The following is a 23,673-nucleotide window of genomic DNA, read 5'->3' as shown; positions in this document are numbered from 1 at the left end:
AGGGACGCGCAAGGGCCGGGCGAGCCCCCGCGGCGGCGGCGGCTGCTCCGCGCTCAGCCCCCGGCCCCGCGGGCGCGCAGCCGCTCCCCGCGGATCTCTCCGCAAGCGCGGCTGGAGCAGCGCTCCCGAGGGGCGGCGGGGGCTCCGCGGGCCCTCCCGCACCCCTAAAGTCGTTTGGAGGCAGCGGCGCAGGGCGCAGACAGCGAGGCTTTGTGCCGGCGTGTGAGCGGAGCGCAGCGCAAAGCAGAAAAAAAAAAAAAAAAAAAAAAAAAAAAAAAAAAAAAAAAAAAAAAAAAAAAAAAAAGAAAGAAAGAGAAAAAAAAGTGGTCAGAGTAGGTTTGAGAAGGAATCCGGTAAGTTATAGGAAGCAAAATTAAATGTCTGGTGCTTACACGACGGCATGTTTTACAAGGGAGAAGGAAACTGTGCAGAAAATGCATGGGCTTTTATTGTTGGATTTCATTGCCTGTATTGTGGTGGATGCTTTATGCTAGGGAGAGCAAGTTTAATTGAACCAGATCGCTGATTTCATATAGTAGGGGGCATGGGGTGGGTTTTTAAGAGAAAAAAAAGTGGTCAGAGTAGGTTTGAGAAGGAATCCGGTAAGTTATAGGAAGCAAAATTAAATGTCTGGTGCTTACACGACGGCATGTTTTACAAGGGAGAAGGAAACTGTGCAGAAAATGCATGGGCTTTTATTGTTGGATTTCATTGCCTGTATTGTGGTGGATGCTTTATGCTAGGGAGAGCAAGTTTAATTGAACCAGATCGCTGATTTCATATAGTAGGGGGCATGGGGTGGGTTTTTTTTGTTTTGTTTTCGGCGTTAACCCTTTAGGGGACTAGAGGCAGCCAGGGCTGAGCTCCACAGCTCCGAGTTTCAAGGCAGCAAATAAAAACACATTACATAAAAACAAACACCGAGCCCAGTTATCAAATCCTCAATCTCTAGCTATTATTTTCCCTTGTATTTGGAGCCCTTTTTTTTTTTTTTTTTAAATCACATCTGTCGTTCCCAGCCTTTCCCAGGACTGCAAAGCAAAGTGGACAGCTTCCATGTGACCACCTAGTACAGGAGGCGTTTTCTGCTGGGAAACTTTGCAGTGGTTTTCTCCTTCCCTTTCCTTCTGAGAGCTCAGAAAAGAAAATGTGCAATCTTCCCAGTGATTAAAGTCTCCGTATTTGTCTTCAGACTTATCGGGTTTATCCAAACTTTTGTGTGTGTGTGTGTATCCCCCAGCCCCCCCTCCTGTGCATTTGTAAAGTAGCCCCATCTAGCAATGATAAATATCCCTGTTGATCACTTGATTGATTACCTCTCGGAAAGGTCACGCGGGCTTGCAGTAATTTCCTTTTGCCTAAGGCTCCCTTTTCACTTTTACTCCCGCACGACAGCTCCAAGTATACAGGATCTTTATTTTTGATTTTTAACCCCTAAATAGCTCCCCGAAAACAATGCGATGGTGAAAAGAAGGAGGGAAATCAGCCGGCGGCTCCGCGCTGCCCCAGCCCTGCCGCGCTCTCCCGGGGCGGGTTTGGGGAGGGAGAGCCTCCCTCCCCTGCTCTCCTGTGGACTGAGAATTCGGATTTAAACAACCAGACAAGCTATTAATTTACCCATGCTACCCAGGGTCCTGAACCCAATTAATTTCTAATAATTACAGCCCAAGGGGGCTGGAGAGATCCCTCTGCCTCTTTCTAGCCTTGCCACTTCGCGGCACCGAGGTCAGCATATAATAATAAAGTGTATATTTTGAAAGTGATCAGCAGAACAGTGAGTTATTGCAATGAATGAAAATTGTTTCCATTTTGGCTAATTGAGCCCGTGGCTGAAAGCTGGAGTTCTGAGACTAAATAAAGAGGACTGTTTTATTTCGACGTGGGCTGGAAATCCCTGCATAGCTTTTCGGTCACCCAGCAAGAAGCTTAATTTCTTACCAGCAAACCTGAACTCAAGCGTTGGGTAAACAGTATTAATAATTGCATTACAATGATTAAATTAATCTTACTGGTAGCTAGGAGAATATAGATTGAGATTGAATAACACGATGTAAAGTTCACTGCACAAAGACAATAGCACAACAAATACCTCGATAAAGAATTCCAACTTTTCTCCAAGTAGACTGCGGGGCTTGCTCAATTATAATGTAAGGAAGAGAAAATTTCCTGTTACGGGGAATGCCCTGAAACCTGTGCACGAGGGGGTGCTTTTGGTCTCCCAGCCCGTATTAGAAACAGATTTAATTCCACCCCTCCGTCCTGAAAAAACATTTCCCCAAATTTTAATCTCTGTTTCTGCCCGTGGATCCGCTGAAATCGACCCCGCATCCCCTCCGCCGGTCTCTTCCCACCCGGGGAGGCAGCAGAGGCTGCCGGCGAGGGGGAGCTCCCCCGCACCAACGAAACGGAATTCCCGGGGGGCTGCCCGGCACTTTTGTGGGAAGGGGGCGAACCTGGCGGGGCCGAGCGGGCGATGCCGGAGCCCCGGGCGGGCGGCGCGGCACCTGCCGGGCTCCGGGGCCGCTGGGCCGGCGGGCAGGTGGCGGTGGCAGGCGGGCACGGCCGGGGTCAGGGCCGCCCGCCCGGGAATGCCGCATCTGCGCCCCGGCCCCGCGGGGGCTCGGCCGCCCGCTGCGAGCGGCTCCCCGGGCACGGGGAAGGACGCGCATCTCTTTGCCGGGGTCTCCGCTTCAACCGGGGGCGCGGTTTGACTTTGCAAGTTCACGGGGGTTCGCGTTTTTCCCGAGTGACCCGGCGCCGCGGGTCGGGGCGGGTGTGAGGGGTGATCTGGGGACAGCTCGGTGCGGCCCCGCAGGGAAAGGCGATGTTTGCGAGCGAGGCCGGGGCTCGGGCAGTGCCAGGACCCCGAGAGCAGCCCCGGCACCCGGCCCGGCCCCGCGCATCCCCCGCGCTGCCCGTGGCCGCTCCCCGGCTGTCCCGGCCCTGCCTCCGCCGGGACAGAGTGGCTCAGCTCCTCCCGGGACAGCCCGGACAGGGCACCCCGATGGGTGCAGGGGCTTGGGGGAGTCCCCTGCCCTCCTGCTCTGGGGATGTTAGGTGCTCCCCTGCCCGGCTGAGCGGGGATGTGGAGTGGGCACACAGCAGCTGCTTGTCCTTAAAAAAAAAAAGGAAAAAAATTAAAAAGAAAAAAAAATTTCCCAGTTACAAATTAAAAAGAACGATTGGCATCGAAGACGGCTCCGCAGTGCGGGTTCAAGAGCTTGTGCCTGTCTGCCGGGCGTTCGGGGCAGCAGAGGGATCCGCGGTGCCCCCGCCCCACGCGCGGGGCTGTCACCCGTGGGGCGGGGGGGGCTCCACGGGCGGCCCCGCTCCGCAGCAGCGGCAGCCGGGGGGTGGGAGGCGGGATGCAAGGGGGAAGGGGCGATGCTGAGCATTTTATTAAAACAAAAAAAGTTGAGCAGCGTGTATGTACTGGCGCAGCCCCGAGTCTGAAAGATTGTAATTTTCTTTTATGGTGTCTGGCAGGATTTGCAACAGATATTAATGGGAACATAAATAGCGCATGGAAGGTATTGAACAAAACTGTTTAATGCAAGGAGGTTGTACCGGGGGAAAATCTATACGTAGTTTGGATTGATTCATACCTCGGACACAGCCATCCCCTAAAGGAGTTCCCAATTTCTGCGCGCTCCCTCTTTGATTGGCAAACCCTGTAATTAAAACAGATTAGAGCGGTCGGTGTTACTGTTTTTAAAACGCTTTTTTTCTGCCCAACTGGTGGTGGCTGAGCCGAGTTCAAGGTGGCGAAAAAGTGTGCGCGCCGCGAAAGTGTACGATTTCATGGTACGCATACATAATAAAACATGTAATCAAATTATATCTCTCTGCCTATATATGCGGAAAGATCTACGGTAATCGCTGCCGGCTGAGAATAAACTATTTAAACCTTGCAAAGACTCCAGAACGGTATTAATATCCCATTTAAAAAAGGGGAAAAAGGCAGAAAAAAGGGTGTCGCTTCTCCCCACAGCCCTTGCCCCGCGGGAGCGCGGGTCTCCCCCGCGGTGACCCCTCCCGGGTGCGGAGGCGGTGGAGCGGCTGCCCCGCGGCCGCGGAGGCGCAGCCCGGCGGCGGCTGCGCGCCTCGTCCCGGCCCGTCCCGGCCCCGGTGCCGGCTGTCAGGGTCCCCACCGGCGGTGATGGATCGCTGCAAACTTTTTTTTGGCGGCGCTGAAATGTTGAAGAGCGGGGGGGAGCCGCCCGTGCGCATGTGCGAAGGTGTCCAAACTGACAATGCTGGAGAGATAGCGAGCCGGGATTGAGAGAAAGGGAGAGTGTGTGTGCGGGAGAGGGAGAGGAGAGAGGGAGAGGGGGAGCGAAAAAGGAGGAAAAGCTCCGGGAGGAAAAAAAAAAAAAGCCCCCCCCTACCCCAAGCCCACGCCAGCATCGGCCGCGGGACTGGCAGCATGCGATCCAAGGGCAGGGCGAGGAAGCTGGCCGCAAGTAGGTGCAATACCCCTTTCTCTTGGCTTTTCACCCTCCCTCTCTGCCATGTTGCATAGACATGTCTGGTGCGGCGCGGAGCTCGCAGGCAACCTGCAGCATCCCCTCCCAGCCTCCCGGCCCTCCGCGGGGGAGGCGGCGAGCCGCGGGCGCAGGTAGCGCTGCGGAGCTACCGGGCATCCCCCGGGCCCGGCCGCGCTCGCCCGAGGGTTTGTGCCCAAAATCGGCGCCCGTGGGGCGGGCGGGGCCGCTCGGCGGGGCCGGGATGGCCCCGCGTGGGTCGGCGGGGGACGGCGGGGCCGCCGGGCAGCTCGGAGCGCCTCCCAGCCCGCTGGAGTCACCCGCGAAAAGTTGATGTAAATGTTGTAATTTCAGGCGCTTTTCCAGCACTTTTTTATACAGTTTGGCCGCCCGAAGGTCTGTGTTCCGCGAGGCGAGGGCTCGGCCGTCCACACGCAAAGCCCGACTTACTTAATTATTTGTCTTACGCTCACCCCATCTGTTTCTCCTTTATGATAGGGATCTCTGCTTTTAACTGCTGCAGTGTGGGGGCTCCTTTTTTCCTTTTTTTTTTTTTTTAAATTAATTCTCTCTCTTTTTTTTTTTTTTTTTTAAATGAATTTTGAATGGGTTCAACAACAAAACTTCGCCAGCTCTCGCGTCCTATTTTAAAAACAACTGATGTCTTTATTTTCTCTGACACATCTGGGGAAGTTTCATTTGATACCCATGGCGATGGCAACTTACATTTCCGAGTGGAAAAAAAAATGGGCAGGAGGAAAAAAAGTCAGATGAAATGTTGCATAAGTTGCGTGACGTATAAAGCAGATGTTTATTTACTCTTTATTTGTGAAGGGGGAAAAAATAGAGAAGCGTGGAAAAGGGGAAGTGAAAGATGTCTCTGGATCATCATCAGCTTTTCTCTGAACCTGAACAACAGCAGCAACCTGCGTTTGATTAGGTGATCTCAAAGCGGATAGTCCAGCGCCCTCAATCTGAAAACAAATATACTTTTAAATCTCAAGGTTACTATCCGTGCTTTGGAGCTAATTATGGGGGGAAAAATCTCCCATCCCCGACAAAATCCGTCAGGTTTCCTCGCCTCTCCCTGGCTTTGCTCGCTGCTCAGCGATGCAGGGCTCCTGCTCCTGCTGCTGCTCCGGCTCCAGCTCCGCGGGCGAGATCCGATCGACTGCAAACTTTGCGCGTCTTGCAGCAGCAGCAGCAGCAGCACTTTCCCCTCCTAGACAGATGTGTTGCATTAAATAATCCTTCGGTTACAATCGACTCATAAAGGAAATCATATTTAAAAAGCCGGGATTTATTTCTTTTTTTGTGTTCCGAAAAGCTGCTTCTTTCCCCCCCGAAGAGCGTCTCAGTTTCATGGCAAGTGGAAGGAGGGCTGGAGGCGACCTCTCTAATTTAGTCGTTCGAGAGAAAAAGGTTTTAGCTTTTCGCTTCCTTCTGTCTGAGTTAGGAATAGGAAAATACTTTGCAGCCTTCACCCTTTTACGTGGAAAAAGATACAGATCGGGATAAAGCGCATTTCTTGTATTATTTCACTTTTATTGCTTTATGCGTGAAACAAAAAAATCGCCCCGATTGCGTGACTGTCGCCAATACCCAGGCAAGCTTTTCCCTCTTAATTAAGGGAGAATACCTGAAGGGTATTTTCTTGACCTCAGCGTAAAATCGCTAAAAAATAATCTTGAAGCTTTGCCCCCCCTCTTAAAAAAAAAATAGAAAAATAATTCAGAAGAAACAAAAAGAGCCACGCGGGGAATAGCCAGTGAATTTTTTAAAATGTCCAGCTGTAAAAATAAGGGAAAACACACGCTGAGGTCGGTCTGCCCGCCACGCTCTCGGCGGTGAGGAGCGGGGAGCAGCCCGGGGGGCGCGGGCCCGGCCGCCCGCAGCCGCGCTGCACCTGCGCGGGCATCCGCGCTCCGCGGGGCTCCGGGACGGGCCCCGGGCCCCGGGAAAGCTGCTTTTCCACTCGGGTGGGTTCGTGCCCGCCCGGTGAAACCGTATCCCCGAATAACCCCCGCCCCAGCGCGGGCCGCCGCAGCCCCGCAGCCGGCCCGGGGCAGCCCCAGCCACCCAGTAGCCTCATAAAGAGACAGAAGGTGATCAGATTAGGGGAACACACGTGAATAAGGAGGCACTTGTTACTTTTACACTTTATCACCACTTTTTTACAGGCAATTTAGTGCAGTCAAGGTAGATCCAGATCCCTCTAACCATCTGAGATAGTAAAATAGCACTTTCCTAAGTTTCAGCAGGTTTTCCTGCGCCTGTAATTTGCCTCAGTCTAGTACTTAAAAGCCTTGATTGAAAAACAGAGCCGGCAAGTTTATTTGCCTGTTTAAGACTGTCCGGGAATTTGTTTTCGAGCGGGGAGATGTTTGCCGTGTCCCGGCTGCCGGCCCTCTCGGCGAGGCTGTTTATTTGCCATCGCTTTGCCATCGCCTCCGCCTCCGGGCTCCTGCACCGCCGCGGGCACCGGCTGCCCGTGCCCCGGGCCCGGCGCGGGCGGCGGCGGTCCCTCTGTCCCTCGGTCCCTCTGTCCTTTGGTCCCTCTGTCCTTTGGTCCCTCTGTGCCTCTGTCCCTCGGTCCCTCGGTCCCTCGGTCCCTCGCACCCCTCCCCACCCGGCCCGGCCCCGCCGCCGCTGCTGCCGCGGGCCGGCACCGCCCCGGCACCGGGCTCGGCTCGGTTCGGCACCGCCCGGCCCGGCCCGGCGGCATCCCCGGCGCGGCGCTGTCCCCGGGCGGCTCCTGCGCGGGCACGGGGGCTGCGGGGACGGGCCAGACAATCCCATTATATGCCGGGCATATTTTCACCAGGCGCTTCATTAACCCTTTTCAGGGCGGAGAGCGCGCGTGTGGCTTTTCGCTCTCTCTTTCTGCCCTTCCTCCATTCCTTCTCTCCTCCTCTGCTCTCTCTTACTTTCTTTCTCTCATTCTTTTCTTTTCTTTTCTTTTCTTTTCTTTTCTTTTCTTTTCTTTTCTTTTCTTTTCTTTTCTTTTCTTTTCTTTTCTTTTCTTTTCTTTTCTTTTTCCCTTTTCTTTTCTTTTCTTTTCTTTTTCCCTTTCCTTTTCTTTTCCTTTTCTTTTCCCCTTCTCCTTCTCCTTCTCCTTCTCCTTCTCCTTCTCCTTCTCCTTCTCCTCCTCTATTTTTTCCCCTCCTTCTCATTTTTCCCCTCTCCCCCACTCTCTATCTTTCTCTCTTACTCAGGTCCATTAGCCACCCCTGAATTTGGGACCAGCTTTGCCGGCGGGGCTGAGCCCTGCGGTTCCTCCTGGCTGCTCCCTGGCCACCCCGGGCCGGCCGCGGGGCTGGGCAGGGAAAGGACACAAAGGAAAAGGACGGTCCGAAAGGCGAGCCCGTTATTAATACAGCCCCGCTTGTAAATGAAAAATGTAACCCTTGTTAATTAACGCTGTTTACATGGGGTACAAGAAACTTAAGAAATGTTTCTACAAAGGGGAAGGAACTGTTTACAAAACTCTTTCAAAAGTGTGACATATTGCTGCAGTTCCAGCACTAAAAAGCCAAACACACTTACACGCCTTTGAAGTTGGCTGGCTGAGGCAACATTATTTGACTGGGATTCAGATATTGCTTGTGGGTATAACTAATGGCTTTTACCTAGTTAGTGGGCTGGGAGGGGCGAGGGCCTGGGCGCCGTGGCCATTGGGTCCCTCTGGAGAGCTGGGGCTGGCTCCCCGCCAGCTCTGTACAATGTCAACATTGAATATTTGAATTCCCAGACTCTATTTAACAACTTTCTAAATAAATAAACTCATTGTGTGTCTGTGTTTAAAATTATTTCACCTCTTTCATGAAAGCTACAGCATCTTATTACACCGGCCTCTCGGGCTGCTTTTCCCCCTTTTCTTTCCAAACAAACACAAACGGAGCTGAGCACTTTTGGTTTTTTTTTTTTTTTGTTTGTTTTTCACTGTCTCCTATCTCTCCCCTTCTCACTTTCTGTCTGTCTTCTCACAAAGCACGACTGGCAGCTGCTCAGACATCCCACCACGTCCTCAGTGGGACAGCTCTGTGCACCCTGTTATCTAATCATAACTAAAACCAAAGCCAGGTTCACCAAGTCGGTTAAATATTAATCATTTCTAAAAGGAGGCCCAAGTGAGTGCCATTGCTGCAGCAGTGCCCTGAACATACTCAATCATTTTGGCTGCCCTACCCTAGGCGGGCTCCAGGGACAGCTTTCATTGTTGTTTGCCATAAATGGCTATTAGTGTTCATATTCACCTATTCACCTACTTATTTAAGTGCACGTAAATGTGGATGTGGCTGTGCTTATGGAGATGTGTGCATACATGTGTGTTCAGGACATACTTTTCTGCTTATGCCATGAAAATATATTTATTTATGTGCATAATAGCTATGTCTGTGTTTGCATGTACAGAGAACAGCAGGTACATCCATTTGATATTTGTAATTGTAATTAATATATGTACAGTGTACAGTTTAGAGAGACATTGTGGTATGCACAGGTTGCTGGGGTGCTTGTAAAACTGACAACAACATCTGTACACCACAAAGGTTCTGAAATGTTCTGGATGCATGTAGGGAACACAGTCCTGATATGCAGGAGGCTGGGTGTTGTTGCCTGGGATGCTTCCCAAACACACTAATTGTGTGCTTCCGTGGCAGGAATATCCATTGTAAAATATTTATTGCCTTGCCATAGAAGTAAACGTGGCTGGACAGAGAAGGCATTTCTGCCTGTCCTGGGGAGTGCAGCTCCCTGATAAAGATAAAGCTGTCTGAGTTGCTGAAGAAGAAATTGGAATGAATTTTCTGCCAGGACAGGTATGTGGTGGAAGAAAGAAAGTGTTGGTGGTTGCTCCTGCCCCAGGTGGATGAGAAAAGGGCAGTGGGGAAGCAGATGGAGTTTTATAAATCTCAGCTAATGAAACCTCGTCCACAGAAATTGCCTTGCTTTGCAGTAAACCACGTTTTAAACAAATGTACTTTAGCTTTGGAAGGGCTTGTTCAGACACTTAGGTTTCCAACCAAGAATTCATAATATTTGTTTATTTAAAATTTAACTAGGTTTGCTGTCATTTTTGGAGCAAGTCGGTGTTCTTTTGCTGTAATTTAATACAATCAGTTTTACATCATTTCAGTTTAGTTAGGCAAGAAGTGGCTTATGAAGAGCAGAAAGAGGTTTAATCCCACACGGTTTTCAAACTAGCAGATGCAAGTGTCATGCTATTCAGTAGACAGAGCTAGAACTGCACAAATGCAGAGTAGAAATGAGGTTTATATTATAAGTAGTGAAGGTATTTAACCAGTAAAACTATTTATTGAGAGCTGGGTGGGTTTCAACATCAGTGGAATTCCTTTGTCTTAATTAAGGTTGGCTGTTTTTCTAAAAAGATATGAGCTAATCCAAACAGGAATTAATTTAGGGAATTCCTGTAGCCTGTGTTACACAGGGGTAGCAGACCAGACCACTCTTCCTGGTTTTATAATCTATGCACCCAGTTAAGGCACTGCAGTTTCATATGGAGACACAAGCTGAAGGCTGGGATCACAGGAATGCACTTAAAAACGAAATGGTCATTAAAAAACCCAGGTTCAGCTCCGACAACGCAGAACCAACATCTGGCACGAAGTGTTTTCCATCCTCAGCACTGCTTACCTGGATCACAGGCACCCTCACAAGTGCCCAGCTCTGAGGGCAAAGGCAGTGATGGGTTTTTCAAAGACGGGAAGGAGGAACGGGGTGCAGGAGCTGAGGTTTGGGTACGGGGAGCAGGGTCTGGGGTCGGTGGTTTGATCACTGCTCTGTGATGGATTTCCAGTGGGCTCCTGCCACGTTCCTGTGCAACAGGTTACTGCTGCTGCTCCCAGCACCCAGGCAAGACCAGTGAGATCATGACACAGACCAGTTAGCATCAGGAAGCACATCCAGGACCCCCTTGCTGTGGGATCTGCTGGAGGGAGGGGTTTGCTGGCAGAGAAGCAGCAAGGTGGGGAAGGGGGTGGAGAAGCTAAGGAGAAGTGGGTGTTGTTATCCCCAGGACTCTGTCTCTTTGCACTGCCATTTTAAATTAAAAAAAATAAAAATCCTCAGGGTGTAAAGAAACCCTGTCTGATCACTCATTGACTTTCTGTTCCCTCCCTTTTGTTTGCATTTCCAGCTATGCCGAGGCATTGCCTTCTCCAGTGCTGCTGGAAGAAAGGGCAGCCACGGATACGTGTGGGAGGAGGGAAGCTAGCCTGCAATGAATATTGTATTTGGTGCTAAATATGTAACAAAGAGAAAGAAATGTGAGTTAATCCAGAAATAAGGGTTGAGAAGTGAAATACAATTCGTTTTATTTCAGGGTTTAATGCTGTGGTCTGTTTCAGTGAAGCATTATCTTTTAAACTGGGATATACACAACGACATAACCCCCACTACCTTGAGGGAATGTCAGAGTTTGATCTCTGAATAAAGGAAATTCAGAGTTAAGGCTGAAATGTACCACATGGCCTCCAAGTCCCAGGAACAACAGGAGGCAAGGAAGTAGCTAAAGCTATGGGCTGCACTTTAAAATGAGTCCAGCAACTACCAAGCCGCCAGCGCTCGCTGCAGATCCACAGCACGGCTTGAGCTGGGATTTGTATTGGCCAGAGACAGATCTGGGATGACCTTGAGTCTTTTTGGAAATCTTGGCTGATCTGTGATGAGCATGAGAGTTTTATGGTGGAAGGATTACAGTTCTGGGCTTAATTTATGCAACAGAAGCACTCTCGTGTTCCTTTGACACCGATAGCTTTTGTTTAGAAAATCTTATATTGGAGTGAAATTTTGGTTCAGAAAAGAAATATACCCAAGTTACAGCTTTCTTTCTTTTCTGAAGAATTGCTTTTATGTCTGAATGGGTGCACTACATTTTAGCCCTGTTTAAACTCCAAACTAAATTTAAATTGCCTGTAAAATAATCCACAGAATGGAAACTGCCACACAATCGTAGCCCTTGCTCCCTGACCCAAACCCATATTCCATTGCAAAGCAGTGCGCTGCTCTGTTCCGTGATTACAGTAAGTTAGAAACCAGAAGAGCAAGACTTCTATGAATAGGTTATTTTTGGCAATTGCATCACCAATTATGTATAAAATTTCAAAAAATATGGGTTCTGCCAGTTTGATCTCTGAGAAGGATACAGAAAATGAAAGCTTTGAGACTGCTGTAACATCATACTATTTTGTCTATTAGATATCATTAGATTACCAGAATACTGAGACCTTCATATCAACCAGCCTAACAAAAATTTCCCAGGTGGTTTAAATTAAAAAATTAGCCATAAATATATTTTGTATAATGTAATTTATTATGGATGTTTATTGTGTGCAGTGGGAAAATGTTTGGTTTCAGATGATCTTACCGTATAACATGTGCCTTACTGAAACTGTTTATACTGAGGCAGCCTGGAAAAGCCCCAGTTTAATTCTGAGACCGGCCGGGCTACATGCTCTGAAAGCCACAGGAAGACAGAGCCCTGCCTCTGGAAAGCCAAAGGGGCAACAGCATCTTGTGTGGGACATGTGCAACATAAAATTCGGCGGTGGGGAAAGAGCTGAGTGGCAGGGAAAGGTGAAGGATGGCTCAGGGCAGTGTTGTTTTAAAGGGAAAACAGGATAAAAATGATACCAGCTTGCAGCAGGTCCTGTTATACTGGGATGGGAGGCTCACTGGTGTCCTTTTCTCCCAAATCCCATATTTATCAGCCTTCCTTTTGTTTCAGCTGAGTGCGGTGAGCAGGGCTCTGTGCTGATGCCCACCCATGACTCCTGATTTGCCCTTCTGCAGCACAGAGACATTAGGAGAGACATTAGGAGAGACATTAGGATTAAGCTGGCCTTAGGGACCCAGGGGTTCCTGTGGTGTACACATCCACCCTCTGCTGGGATGCTGCAGCAGGGAGCTGATGGCTTCAGGAAAAAGATCTCCCGCCTCCTCTCCCGCTCTTTTGCACAAAGTCCACATGCTGGCAAGGGTGAAATCATTCCTCAGTTAAAAAAAAAAAAAGAAACAAACCCTCAAAAACTTCCTCCCCTGCCCCAAACTCCTTCACACATGCATTAACACCAAACTGGCAAAGCCAATGGAAAAGGATTTTGCGTTTTGGCAGCAGAGCTGGCGCAGAGCTCGCTGCGGGCCTTCTCCCAAACCCACTGGAGCTGAAGGAGCTTGTACCGACTTCAGCGGGCCTTGGGCTGGGTCTGGCTGGGAGGAATCTGCTTCCCTTCATCCTTGGGGGAGGGGGGTTATCAGCAGCTTTTGCTCTGCGGTGAGCCCCAACATGTGACGCTGTAACAGATACCTGGATTTACATCAGTCTAAGTGAATTAGGTTGGCCCTATAATCTGGCCTCATTTAAGAGTCATTTTAGCCATTAGGATGAAATATGAACGCTGCTGATGGGGGGACTGTGGTGACTCTGAATCCTTGTTTCCCACCGTGCTCCATCTCTCCCATGGCTTGAGGACTTCTGAGGGCTGTGGTGGTCACTTGGGGAGGGGTCCAGCACCCCTGGCTTGCACTGCAGGGCTCTCCATTCCAAGGACTGTGGCTCTCCAAATAGGCTGAATTTGTACCTTCTGAACAAACAGCTCTGCTGCTGAAGGCACCTGGTTCCTCCAGTAAATGCTCCATTTATTGCCTCCTGATTTCACCTCAGACAAACAGAAGGTTTGCGAGAGACAAGCACCGACTGCTGGAAAAAAAATCACCCCAAACATGTCTAAAGCACAGCTTGAGTCACTGGTGGTGCCTATATTTTTGATTTAAAAATCATTTAACATTTCCAGTGTTTGACAGAAATTATTCACATTCCCCTCTTGAAAACTCTTTGCGATTTGAGCTTACCGTGGCACGTTACATTCACTTGCACCTTGGTGAGGAATTAAGCAATGCTTTTGGTGAGTTTTAATTTTTCCCATTCTCTTTGTGGCTCTGTATAAAGGAAAAAAAAAAAAGGAAATATGATGTTTGATTTTGGTGAGTTTTAATTTTTCCCATTCTCTTTGTGGCTCTGTATAAAGGAAAAAAAAAAAAAAGGAAATATGTTGTTTGGAATAATTTTGAAGTGATGTTTCTATTTTACTTTTTTTAGGCTCTTGATGTATTTTTGGCTACAGGGACTGGCATGGAGCATTGGTCTAAGAATATACAACACTGAAAAGCAAAGTGATATCAGCAGTATATGAGCTAACTGCACTGCTTTATAGTTTTGCTGTTTCATTGTATCTGTGCCATGATAATGATGATTTACAGCAATAATGAGGACTACTTAATTGTAAAATATAAACAGCATGAGATGTTCGTCCTGATTCTTTCAGTTCATATAGAAAGCAATATTTCAGTAGTCACTGGCTGCCTGTGAAAATGATGTTAAGCAGCTATGCTCTGCCTGAATAATTACTGTCCAGGAGTTTGTGCTTCCTAATAAAGCCAAGGTAACTGAGAAATGAAGAAATTATGCACTAGGTCACTCCAGATGATGCAGATGAGAGAGATCAGAGTGAACAAACCTGTGCAGTGTCTTTAATATCAGTGACCAGCCTCAGAATGAGAGAAAAGGTGAAATTATCTGTACTAGCAATGCCCTGAGTGAGAGCTGAGTTGAGACAGAGCCAGAAGGGGTGGTGCAGAGTCAGACCCAGGATGGGATGCAGCAAACTTTCCCAGCTGGGTCTTCTACCCTGCACCAAGCTGAAGGATCACTCATGGACCAAACACAGAAGATTTATTTCCAACCTGACACTGTTATTTATTATAACTTGAATTAAAACAGCAACCACAGAATGCAGCCAGCCTGTTGTGCTGAGCTCTGTGCAAACACGGGCAGCCTGCACAGAGTTTAGGTCCTGAGAAATGCAGATTAAACCTGGGGCCTGCTGCCCTACACATGCAATTACAGCATCACTGGAGGCAGTAATAAAATCCTGAAGAGAAATGGATCCTTTAAGGAAAATCCACGGAGCCAGGACTCCATGGCTTGCACACGGGTGGACGTGCTTCAGCTTTAATCACATCAGCCCTCTCCCCCTACCAGCAAATGGCCCCCCTGGCTCTGTTTTAGCTGACCCTATTATTTTTGGCCCTGTCCATAATCTTGGGTGATCAAGCTGCATTAAGCTATGAGTATCCTTGCAGCATCACCTGCTTGCTTTCAAAGAAAACAGCTCTGAGCTTCGCAGGGAAGGAAGAAGGCAATGCCGGCAGGTAATCCAGCCCTATAAAATCCCTGGGTTGTGGTTCCAGCCCTCCTTCCACGCGGGCGCTGCCAGAGGGACCCGAGCGGTGCGGCTGGCAAGAGCCAGCAACCAAAAAGTCCCTCAAGCCTATAAGGTTTATTAAGGTTCTTTTAAAGTCCCTGCCAACAAAAAGGGTCCACACAACCTCTGAGTGAGGCTCCATAAGCTCAGTTTTATGTTCGGATAATTTGGAGCCAAACTGTCACGGAGTTCACATAGCGAAATACCCCATGGAGCATCGCAAACTGCGAAGAAAATATATCGAGGAAAGGGAGGACTGATAATTTTATGGTTTTCCTTGAAGTTAAGCAGTAAAATGGGCTTTATTTAGCAATTTCCGGACTTCTGATTGCAATTTTGTTACCAGCGTAACGGTTTTCGATAAAATGTTTTGTAAATAGGGAGAAATGTTAGAAGCTGAGGTCCTGCAGTGCTTGGATCTGCCGTGGGAAGCAGTGCCACACACTCCAGGTTCCAGACCTGGGTTGACTTTTGGATCAGACCACTGGGCAGGGCATGGCAACAGCACTCAGCTCTGCTGTGGAAGGCTGGAGGTTGAGCCCAGCGTGGCTGGGTAGCCCCTGGAAGGGATAGGCCTTAAAAAACCCACAGGATTATCTTGACCCAGGTCTCAGGATGAGCAACATACACTTATTTTTGGAGGGTGAAGCATTTCTAATTTGAAATACATTTAAGAGCTCTTTTTTTCACAGGTGAGGTGATCATCACAATCTCCAGGCTCATTTTCTAAACCAGGCTATTAAAATCACTTGTCCCTCAGCCTTTTGGCTATGTGTAAACCTAGGTCCAGAATTCACAAGATAAACCTCCACTATGTTTGCTCCTCACACAACAACTATTTTACGCTTGGCGTGGCTCATCTTTTAAAAATCTATTTTACAATGTAATAATTCACACCCTCTTCTCTTTGGGAAGTCATTTATAGAAGGCAAATTAAACATGGCTGGGCTCTGGAGGGAGTACTGCTGATACATGCAACAGCTTAAAATGTTGAGGGAAGTAGTTCTGGATATGGGAGAAGATGCCATCTTGACCTTGGCGGTTTGTTTATTAGACACTAAATCACAGACATTTCTTCTTCCAGTTCTAACTGGTCTGAGGACTCAGATATAACCTTAAAAGCCCTTTCTGGGGTTTTAAACAGAATTTAGACCTCATCTTTGCTCAGTGCTATTTATGCAGCTTGAATGAAACAAGGGAATGCAGAGACCACCATGGGAAAGAAAAAAGGTGAAGAAACTAGAGAAAAAAAAAGGAATATTCATTCCAATGGCTGTATTTCATTTTCGTATGTTGCAGTTCCTGGTGCCACAGAGTAGAGAGAATAAGAAAATATTTGATGTCTTTTTACCCACTTTTTAAATGCACCTTGTACATACTACAGCCAGTTGGTTATGAAACTCATCCTGCCAGTGTTCCTAGAAAGAAGGGCTGTGTCTCACTGCCAGCAGCAAAGGAAGCACTGGAAATAAGGTGGAGGTGACCAGAGAGTAGGCAGGGAGGGAGGGGGTAAGAGGGCTGGGAAATGGGACGTGTCTGATGGATTGCTGTCAGACCCCTGAGCAGAAGGAGCCAAACAAATGGGCTCTGCTGGCACCTTTCTGCACAGGAATAATTCGGGACATCTGTTTTAAGAGATGATCGGTGCTTTTCATATACTAAATAGGCCCTGAATATGCTGTTCTCCTGCTTTCCTCTCCTTCCTCAGTGCTATACCAGTTATATACAAACATATAAAAATATTTTTATACAGGATCTCAGCAAGCTAACATGGCTAAATCACCTCTGTGCATCTTGACCTCCTGCTTAGCCTCCCGTTTCAGAGCCTCAGTGTAAATTAAGGTGCTGGGCTTACTCTTCAGGTCCACATACTCCCTCTGTGCTCCTGCTGCAGAAATAGCTGTGCTCCATGGGTTGGTGAGGATCCAGCTGAAGCCTGCGAGGGCTGGAGGGAGCAGTGTTGCTTTAGGCTCCCTGCCTGAGGAGTGACATATCAGAAGTAATAAGTCTGAGCCTGAGCTGATGTCTAACAGCATCGGAGAGCGGGCTGGAAGGCTGAACTCCTGCAAAAATGAAAGCAAGGAATTTAACAGCAGTAAAAAAGAGGTTAAGGAAAGAACAAAAAAAGGAAAGGAAATAAAAGTGATATGAATGGCTAGAAAAACAGCTATGTCCAAATATTAACCTCTACTGCTGTATTTTGACACTGGGCTGAGTTAATAGAAGTACATGGCTAATACACATTAAGCTGGAAGAAGGTAATTAATTTCAGAAAGTATCTGGATCAACTTAACTTGAAAATGTATTAGCAGAAGATATTTTATGCATGTCCAAATCTGCCAATAGCTTGAAGACATATTCTGCAGGAGGCTAGCAAGAGAAAATGTGTTTTACTGGTGGGGTTTTCAGCCAAACTCTCTCGTTCTTGAGGCTTCTTTTCCCTTTCTTCTCCATGATACCTTTTCCTCAACCATCAGAGGAGCAGGAGCAAACAGACCTTGTCCCCAGCCTGTACCTTCTGTCAGCTGCAAGAGCCTCACAGACAGCACTGGCTTGAAGGGTTTTTTTCCCCTCTTAGAATGTTAAAAGAGCAGCCCCAGAGCACAGGAGCTAAACTGGTGTAAAACTGGTGTGAGAGCAGAGCCCACTTTGGCAGGGGATGGACACAGTGCTGGCTGTTCCTCCTGGGACCCATCCAGAGGTGGAGAAAGCAGATACAGGGCAATCTTCACTCTGTCAAGGTCTTTAGTGTATAATGCTTAGAAGTGGAAAATAGTTTCACTTCTTTAAAATAAGGATTTTTCTCTTCAATTCTTTAAAATAAAGATTTTTTTTTTCCTTCTTTTTTACTTTGGTGTGTCCTTGGGGTTTGCATTCTTCCATAGGTATCATTTATTTCACAGCAAAGAATCGTAGTGAGACAGCCTGGACTTTAATTTCTGGGAATATCTTTATAGGCTTGTTTTTGTGGCTATATAACAACATTATGTTATCTATCCATCTCTCATTCCACTTCCTGATATACAGAATTATCAGGACTACCCATCAGTCACTCTTGTGTTTTCTAGCCCTTGGTGCTGTGTCAGTTTTTAGGATATTTTTCCAGTATTACAGCTACACTGTTCTTGGTGATTATTAAAAAATTATATAATATCTTTTAAAAATCTGTTGAGATGTAGAACACCATCTGAGGAAAAGTAAATTTCAGACTGGAGTCATATAATTTCTGGTTTCCTGAATGTTTGAGTGAAGAAAGGCAGTTAAATAAGGTAAAATTTTTTCAAGGAAAAAAAAAAAGGCAAAAAGCAATATGGAAGAGAAGGAGGTCTGCTTTTGCAATTATGTACTAATGAACTGGGACTGTGCCCCATCTGATGTTGTCCTCCACAGCCTTACAAGTACCCAGGCTGTCCAGCTGATTTCTTTCTGTGATTGCAACAGGATTTCTCAGGTTTTCAGAAGCTCACACGGTGTTTTCGTGCACCTGATGTGTCAGATGTCCTGAGAGGGGAAGGGACATAGGGGTGCTGGGAGATACACGGGTGAAAGTCACTCAGGATAAAGAGAAAAGAAAGATTTTAAGGGTGATTGTGCATCTTCTGAGCTTCACCTCGGCACAGCTGTGCAGGGACCTGCTCAGCTGTGCAACATCACGGTGAAATTGGCTCCTCTATTTTACACTGGTTTGTAAGGTAATTAAGGAGCAGAAAGATGAGCTTTGTGCTGGGCAGAAGATGGGGTCTGCTCTTCCAAGCATTTTGCTGTTTGTCCTGTAGGACACATGGAATGTGTTTTGCACCCTGCCCTGGATGAGGCTCCGTGCAGATCCGTGATCTCAGGTACTGCTCATGCAGTGGTGGGTTTGGGCCGGGGTGATTTTGGGTTTTGGAAAAATGTGCTGCTGCTTCTTACTGCCTGCAGCTCAAATTTGGAGTGTTTCCATCTCTTGGATATAAGCACATGCTATAACAGGAGTCTCAAGGTGTCTTCCCAGTCCTGGTGTCAAAATGTTATTTCTCCTGTAATTTGGGCAAAGACTACAAAAAATGGTTTGATGCTTCCTTGAGAAATAACTGTTTTGTTTTTTTTTCTGCAAAGTTTTCACTTGTTTAATATTGTTTCTACTGGTGCTGTTTTTTTTTTTTTTTTTTTTTTTTTTTTTTTTTTTTTTTTTTTTTTTTTTTCTTCTCAGAATTGGCTGCAAAATCCCAAAGCAATGGGAGGAAGAGGGTTTTTTCTTCCCCAGTGTGCTTTTTCAGATCATGTTGGAGATTAGCTCAGGGGAATGACAAACCACTCTGTTCCCAGCACAGTCTCCCCGTCCACAGCTAAAACATTATGGGAATTGGTGTTTGCCACATCTAGTTTCACTTTGTGTTGTAGCCTTTAATGCCTGTGCTTTTGCTGTTTCTTCTTTCAGTGCCGTGATTCTGCCACGTTGTCTGTACTTTCCTTGATGTATAGAAACACTTATAAAAAAGGGAAAAATGAATTAATTTCTGGCTGTGGGTTTGGGTGACCATCGGGCAGCAGCAGAATCCAGTGTGTTTCTCAGTTTCCTGCTGCCCTGGTCAGTTGTGTGTGTGTGAGAAGGGAGATGCTTTTAGCAGTGCTCAGGGCCTGCCTTTCTCTTGAACACTCACAGTGTGCTGTGAGAGCTTTGCCTCTTGCATTTGCAGTGGTGGAGGTGATTGAATAGCATCACCTCACTCTGGTTTTGGTTAACAAGCAAGAAATGGTGTGCTAATCCTATAAGGGTGTCTGATAAAACCAGCAGAGCTGTCCCACAGGGGCTTTGCTGACCACAGCAAGGGTGAGGGGTGTGCTGGAAGCTGTTGCTGATAAGGAGAATCCTCTGGAGAGGGCAGGAATTGCTGAAAGGGCTCTCCAGCTTCTGGTGCTGGGCTATGGGGGATTTCCCATGTTGGTACTGGTGTTTCCCACATTTATGGGAACCACAGGCTTCCCAAAGCCAGCAGCCACCTCTGCTCTGAGCAACACCAACAGCAGGAACCTGCTGATCCGTGCAGAACATGCTAGAGCTGCAGAGTGGGGGGTGAAAACTTCTGTTCCTGATGCTTTGAAGACTTCCTTTTTTTTTTATATTTATTTTTTTTTTCTTCCATGTAGAAGGGGACTTGCATGTCTGATGCCCCAGGTGAAAAATCCAGCCATGTTAGAGGCTGGCGTGTGCACGTGGGTGAAAATGTGTCAGTGTGTGTTTTAGCACCTCTTAGCTGGCTTATCCATGGATTGGGGTCAATGTGTGGAGGTTCAGTGGCGCCCACATCGTGGCTGGACCTGTGAGGTCTGTGAAAAACGTGTAAATTAATTTCTGACCAGACTGAGGCGTCATTCGCCGCTTAGAAATTGTAAATCTGCATTTATCCAACGTTAACAGACGTAACATAAATGAGTTCCTGTGCTGTCTGCTGGTCCACTAATGGCACTTGTTTGTAAGTGCTTTATGTTAACAGCTATTTGATGGTGCCCATTAGTTTTTCCTAGGTTAATGTTATATAATAAAGTGAATGCTGGCCAAAAGCAATAGTAATACGATAAACAAAAAATCCAAATGCTGGGTGAGAAATGTAATGGAGCGAGGGCTGAACTCTGGTGGGAGTTTGGTTTAATCTAAAGGTTAAAAATGTTATAATTTGGGTTTAAGTAAATTGGCTCTTTAGTCCCAGAGGTCTTGCTCTTGTACTTCTTGTGCCTCCAAAGCTCCCACTAATGCCGATGGGAGTCTTGGGCGCACAAGAAAAGCGGGTTCAGGTACTAAAGTTACAGATTGGCTTGGACCAAAACCCCTAATCCAAATACCTCCGGCTTTTGAAAGCATTTGCCAATTGGATTTGAATCTGGACACAAACATTGTGGCTTGAGCTCATCTGAGCTCACTTACATCTGTGTAAATCTGTAGTATGGCCCTGATCCAGCAAAGCACGTAAATATGTGCTTAATTTGACTTCAAGGGGACTATTGTGCGCTTAAAGCTGAGCATGTGTTTAAGTGCTTTGCTGGACTCAAGTCCAAATACAGGGGAGTCAATGAAATGACACCAAATAGTGCAGTGTAAGTGAGATCTGAAATGAACCAAAATGTTTGTGTTTCTACCTGGAAATGAACACCCTGTTCACATCCTACGTATGCTGCGTGCACTTTGTATTTTCATCCATCTGCACATAATGTATTCTTTACAGTAACCTGTCCATTCAGTACAGTAAAAAAAGAAATATACTTTGAATTTTCCTACTCTATTACTCATATTTCATGAAATGTGCTCTTGTGCCAAGTGTCTGTTTATATATATTTATACATGTTGTTTCTTTATTGATATTGGCAAGATACAAGAAGAAAAGGAATATTTTACAGTTAAAAACTTGTAAACAGTTTTATCCCTCATTTAAAACCTTTTTTTTAAAAGAGTTTACCTGATGTGGTCAAATTACTTTAACTTGTTTTTGGTTTTGCCAGTCTGACCAATATGAAAAGTATTTGTTAAGCATACAGGTTTGTTTTTAGCTGAAAATACACATTTTAAACATGTTTGCAATTAACTGACACATGAACATGCCCTTACACTCAACTGCTAAATGCCACTTTTGTACTTTAAATCCCACTTTTAGTGATTGCCACGCTACATAAAGCTGTCAATGAATATTTTCACATGAATACATTAATGCTGTTAAAAGATCATGGATTGCTTGTCAGCTGCTGCAGCTCACTGCAAAGAGAACACAAAAGGGTTAATTGAGCTCAGCCCTGCAAAGGTGGCAGAGGCATAGACTAGAACTGGGAATTAAACCCAAAACAAATACAACAAGATATAGCCCTTGTGCCTCGGTATGACAACCACAATGCAGACATAAAGAAGTGTAAGCTGCAAATGTCTGTAGGTTATTAATGAGGTAATAGAAGCAAAATTAGGTATCAGCAGGGTTTGGCTCTGTTTGAATAAAGCTGAGATCTTTTATCTCAGAATATGCTAGGAAAGACTCATAAGCTGTGATTTGGTGGTCTAGGCTGTGCCCTTCTTGGTTGTGGGAGTTGACTCATGCCATTTAAACTCACCAGTGTTTTCCACTCAGGGCAAACAGATGTGGGATCAGATACAGAGAACGGCTGGCGGGGAAAAGGTTTGCATGGCAGTTTATGAGGAAAAATGCTTTTTTGTGCTTACTTCTGAATCAAAAGGATATTTTGCACTTCAGCTTTGTGTGTCTGGAGAGAGGATACCTCTTTCTTGCAAAGCCCGTGTGGGGGAAGCACATAGTGGCAGTGGTAAAACACCTCTGTGTCCAGCTGACCTCTGCCCAGGCTGAGACTGGTTCTCTGCTGCTTTCAGCAGCTTCCCTTGGGATTTACTTCAGCCTGGGTGACAGCAAAATATGGCCACAGATCCCTGGTCAAGTCTCAGTGTTTGTGCCCTGTAGGAGTAAACTTTTCTCCAAAATAATGGCAAAACACTCCTTTCCTGAGTCTTGGGGAAGCTGACAGGCAGAGCTGCAGCTGATGCATTGTGTGGAGTGATCTGCTCTGCCCCCATTCCCTCTCAGCCCCACTGTCTCTGAAGTAAGTGGCAAAACTCCCATTAACTTTAATGATGCAGAATCGACCCTAAATGCATAAGGTTTGTCTTTAAGAAAAATCACTGGGGGATTCAATTACATCATAAATGTATTCAGTGGTTGTGAAGTGATTCTGGTGTACGTACAGCCAAACCCTGAATTCCTTCTCAAGTAAGTGTCTGGGTGAGGATTGATTACAAATCCCGCTCTAAGTTACACCCGTACGACTCCCCCGGAGCTGATGGCATTCCTCCCTCTTTCCCCTGCATGGACAGTGCAGAGGCTGAGCTGCACAGAGCCTGACACATCCTGCTTCTGCTCCCCTTGGACGGGGGCTGGGAGGGATGGAGTCTGTCCCTATGGATCTGCAACACTCCTCATGACCTGGAGCGGCACCTGCGGGGTGGTGGAGGCTGCACCAAGGGCGGTTTTGGCCCCTCAGCCTTTGAAGAGCTCTGGCATGATGTAATCCCAACCCTGTAAGCTGCTGTGGGACCCTGGGGTTGAGAGGTGCCCTATAAATCTCCGTGGTTGGGTTTTGTTACCTGCCCGCTCTGTTACATGACTAATGACTTCAGGTAAAGAATGGGCAGTGGAGAAACAGGTAATTAACAAAAACATCCTTCTGTGTTTTCTGCTCAGCTTCCGTGACTGGTGTTTTCAAAAGCTGGGCAGATATGATTTGTAGCCTCCCTCTTTCACCAGAGCAGAGGCAGGGCTGGTTTGAAACCTGGCAATCCCTGAATGCTTCCCCAGTTTCCTGCCCTTGCATTTGATGCAGCCAGGGCAGGGGTTTGCCAGAGAGCCGCTGGTATCCGCCTTGGTGTGACGTTTTTGTGCTGCAGTTAAGTTGTTGGGGTTTTTTTATTTTATATATTTTTTTCTGGAGCGTGGGTTTCTTTGAGAGTGGCCTGGTGCAAGTGCATTAGCAAAGTGAGCCTGCTGTAAAATATTGCTGCATCCAGCTGCCCTGTCAATAGGTCAAGCTATTTGTCCGATCCAGACAGGGTGTCTAGTTCTCCTGGCAGCATCCCTTGCTTTGGCATGGGAAAACCTGTTTTGTTTAGCACTAGGGAAACAATATGTATAAATAGTAGTGCTTGAACCTAAACACTCCTGTTGTCTTTATGCACGGGGTGCTGTGTTACTGGTTATTTTATGATAGATTTCTTTTCCCCCCCTCCCTTCCGAAGGACTTGAGTCCCAGCCTGCAGAATAGCAGCTGTTGAGTGGAAGCATTCCTGCTATTTTCCCCTCAATTCAGAGGAAGCAATGCACTTGTTGTGTTACCTTGGTGAATCGAAAGTGGTTTTCACTTCCCTTAATTAAGCCTGC

The 23,673-nt window shown here is 47.1% G+C and overlaps 2 protein-coding genes across 7 annotated transcripts in view; one reads left to right on the top strand and one right to left on the bottom strand.

Moving 5' to 3' along the window:
• Positions 1 to 1,986: 1,986 nt before the first annotated feature.
• Positions 1,987 to 4,580, bottom strand: LOC121336548 (collagen alpha-1(I) chain-like). 2 transcript variants are annotated; one of them, XM_041405845.1, is made up of 3 exons: positions 4,477 to 4,580; positions 3,606 to 3,671; positions 1,987 to 3,114 (listed from the first exon to the last, which is right to left on the bottom strand). In XM_041405845.1, the coding sequence occupies exons 1-3, from the start codon at positions 4,511 to 4,513 to the stop codon at positions 2,141 to 2,143; spliced, it is 1,077 nt and encodes a 358-aa protein (XP_041261779.1). In that variant the 5' UTR covers positions 4,514 to 4,580; the 3' UTR covers positions 1,987 to 2,140. The 2 variants fall into 2 exon arrangements, with proteins under 2 accessions (XP_041261779.1, XP_041261778.1); XM_041405844.1 differs by having other exon boundaries at positions 4,389 to 4,579.
• The window catches only part of MECOM (MDS1 and EVI1 complex locus), a 326,734-nt gene continuing 307,296 nt past the window's right edge, over positions 4,236 to 23,673 (top strand). The window contains exon 1 of one of the 5 annotated variants that reach the window (XM_041405843.1): positions 4,236 to 4,463. In XM_041405843.1, coding sequence (XP_041261777.1) covers positions 4,427 to 4,463 — 37 coding nt within the window. In that variant the 5' untranslated portion in view covers positions 4,236 to 4,426. The remainder of the gene's footprint in view (positions 4,464 to 23,673) is intronic. The other 4 variants (XM_041405838.1, XM_041405839.1, XM_041405841.1 and 1 more) reach the window with 4 other exon arrangements.

Source organism: Onychostruthus taczanowskii, unplaced genomic scaffold, assembly GCF_017590055.1.
Source record: "Onychostruthus taczanowskii isolate IOZ18803 unplaced genomic scaffold, ASM1759005v1 scaffold24, whole genome shotgun sequence".
In the NCBI taxonomy this organism is placed as follows: domain Eukaryota; kingdom Metazoa; phylum Chordata; class Aves; order Passeriformes; family Passeridae; genus Onychostruthus; species Onychostruthus taczanowskii.
Note: the sequence above shows the minus strand (reverse complement) of the source record. Positions and strands in the feature narration are given on the sequence as shown.

Excerpts from the sequence above, each read along its gene's own strand:
- LOC121336548 (XM_041405844.1), bottom strand. The coding sequence starts at position 4,428 with ATGCTGCCAGTCCCGCGGCCGATGCTGGCGTGGGCTTGGG. Across the intron at positions 3,672-4,388 it reads GATGCTGGCGTGGGCTTGGG|GGTTTGCCAATCAAAGAGGG; the intron begins GTAGGGGGGGGC and ends TTTTAATTACAG. Across the intron at positions 3,115-3,605 it reads AGGGGATGGCTGTGTCCGAG|GACAAGCAGCTGCTGTGTGC; the intron begins GTATGAATCAAT and ends TTTTTTTTTAAG.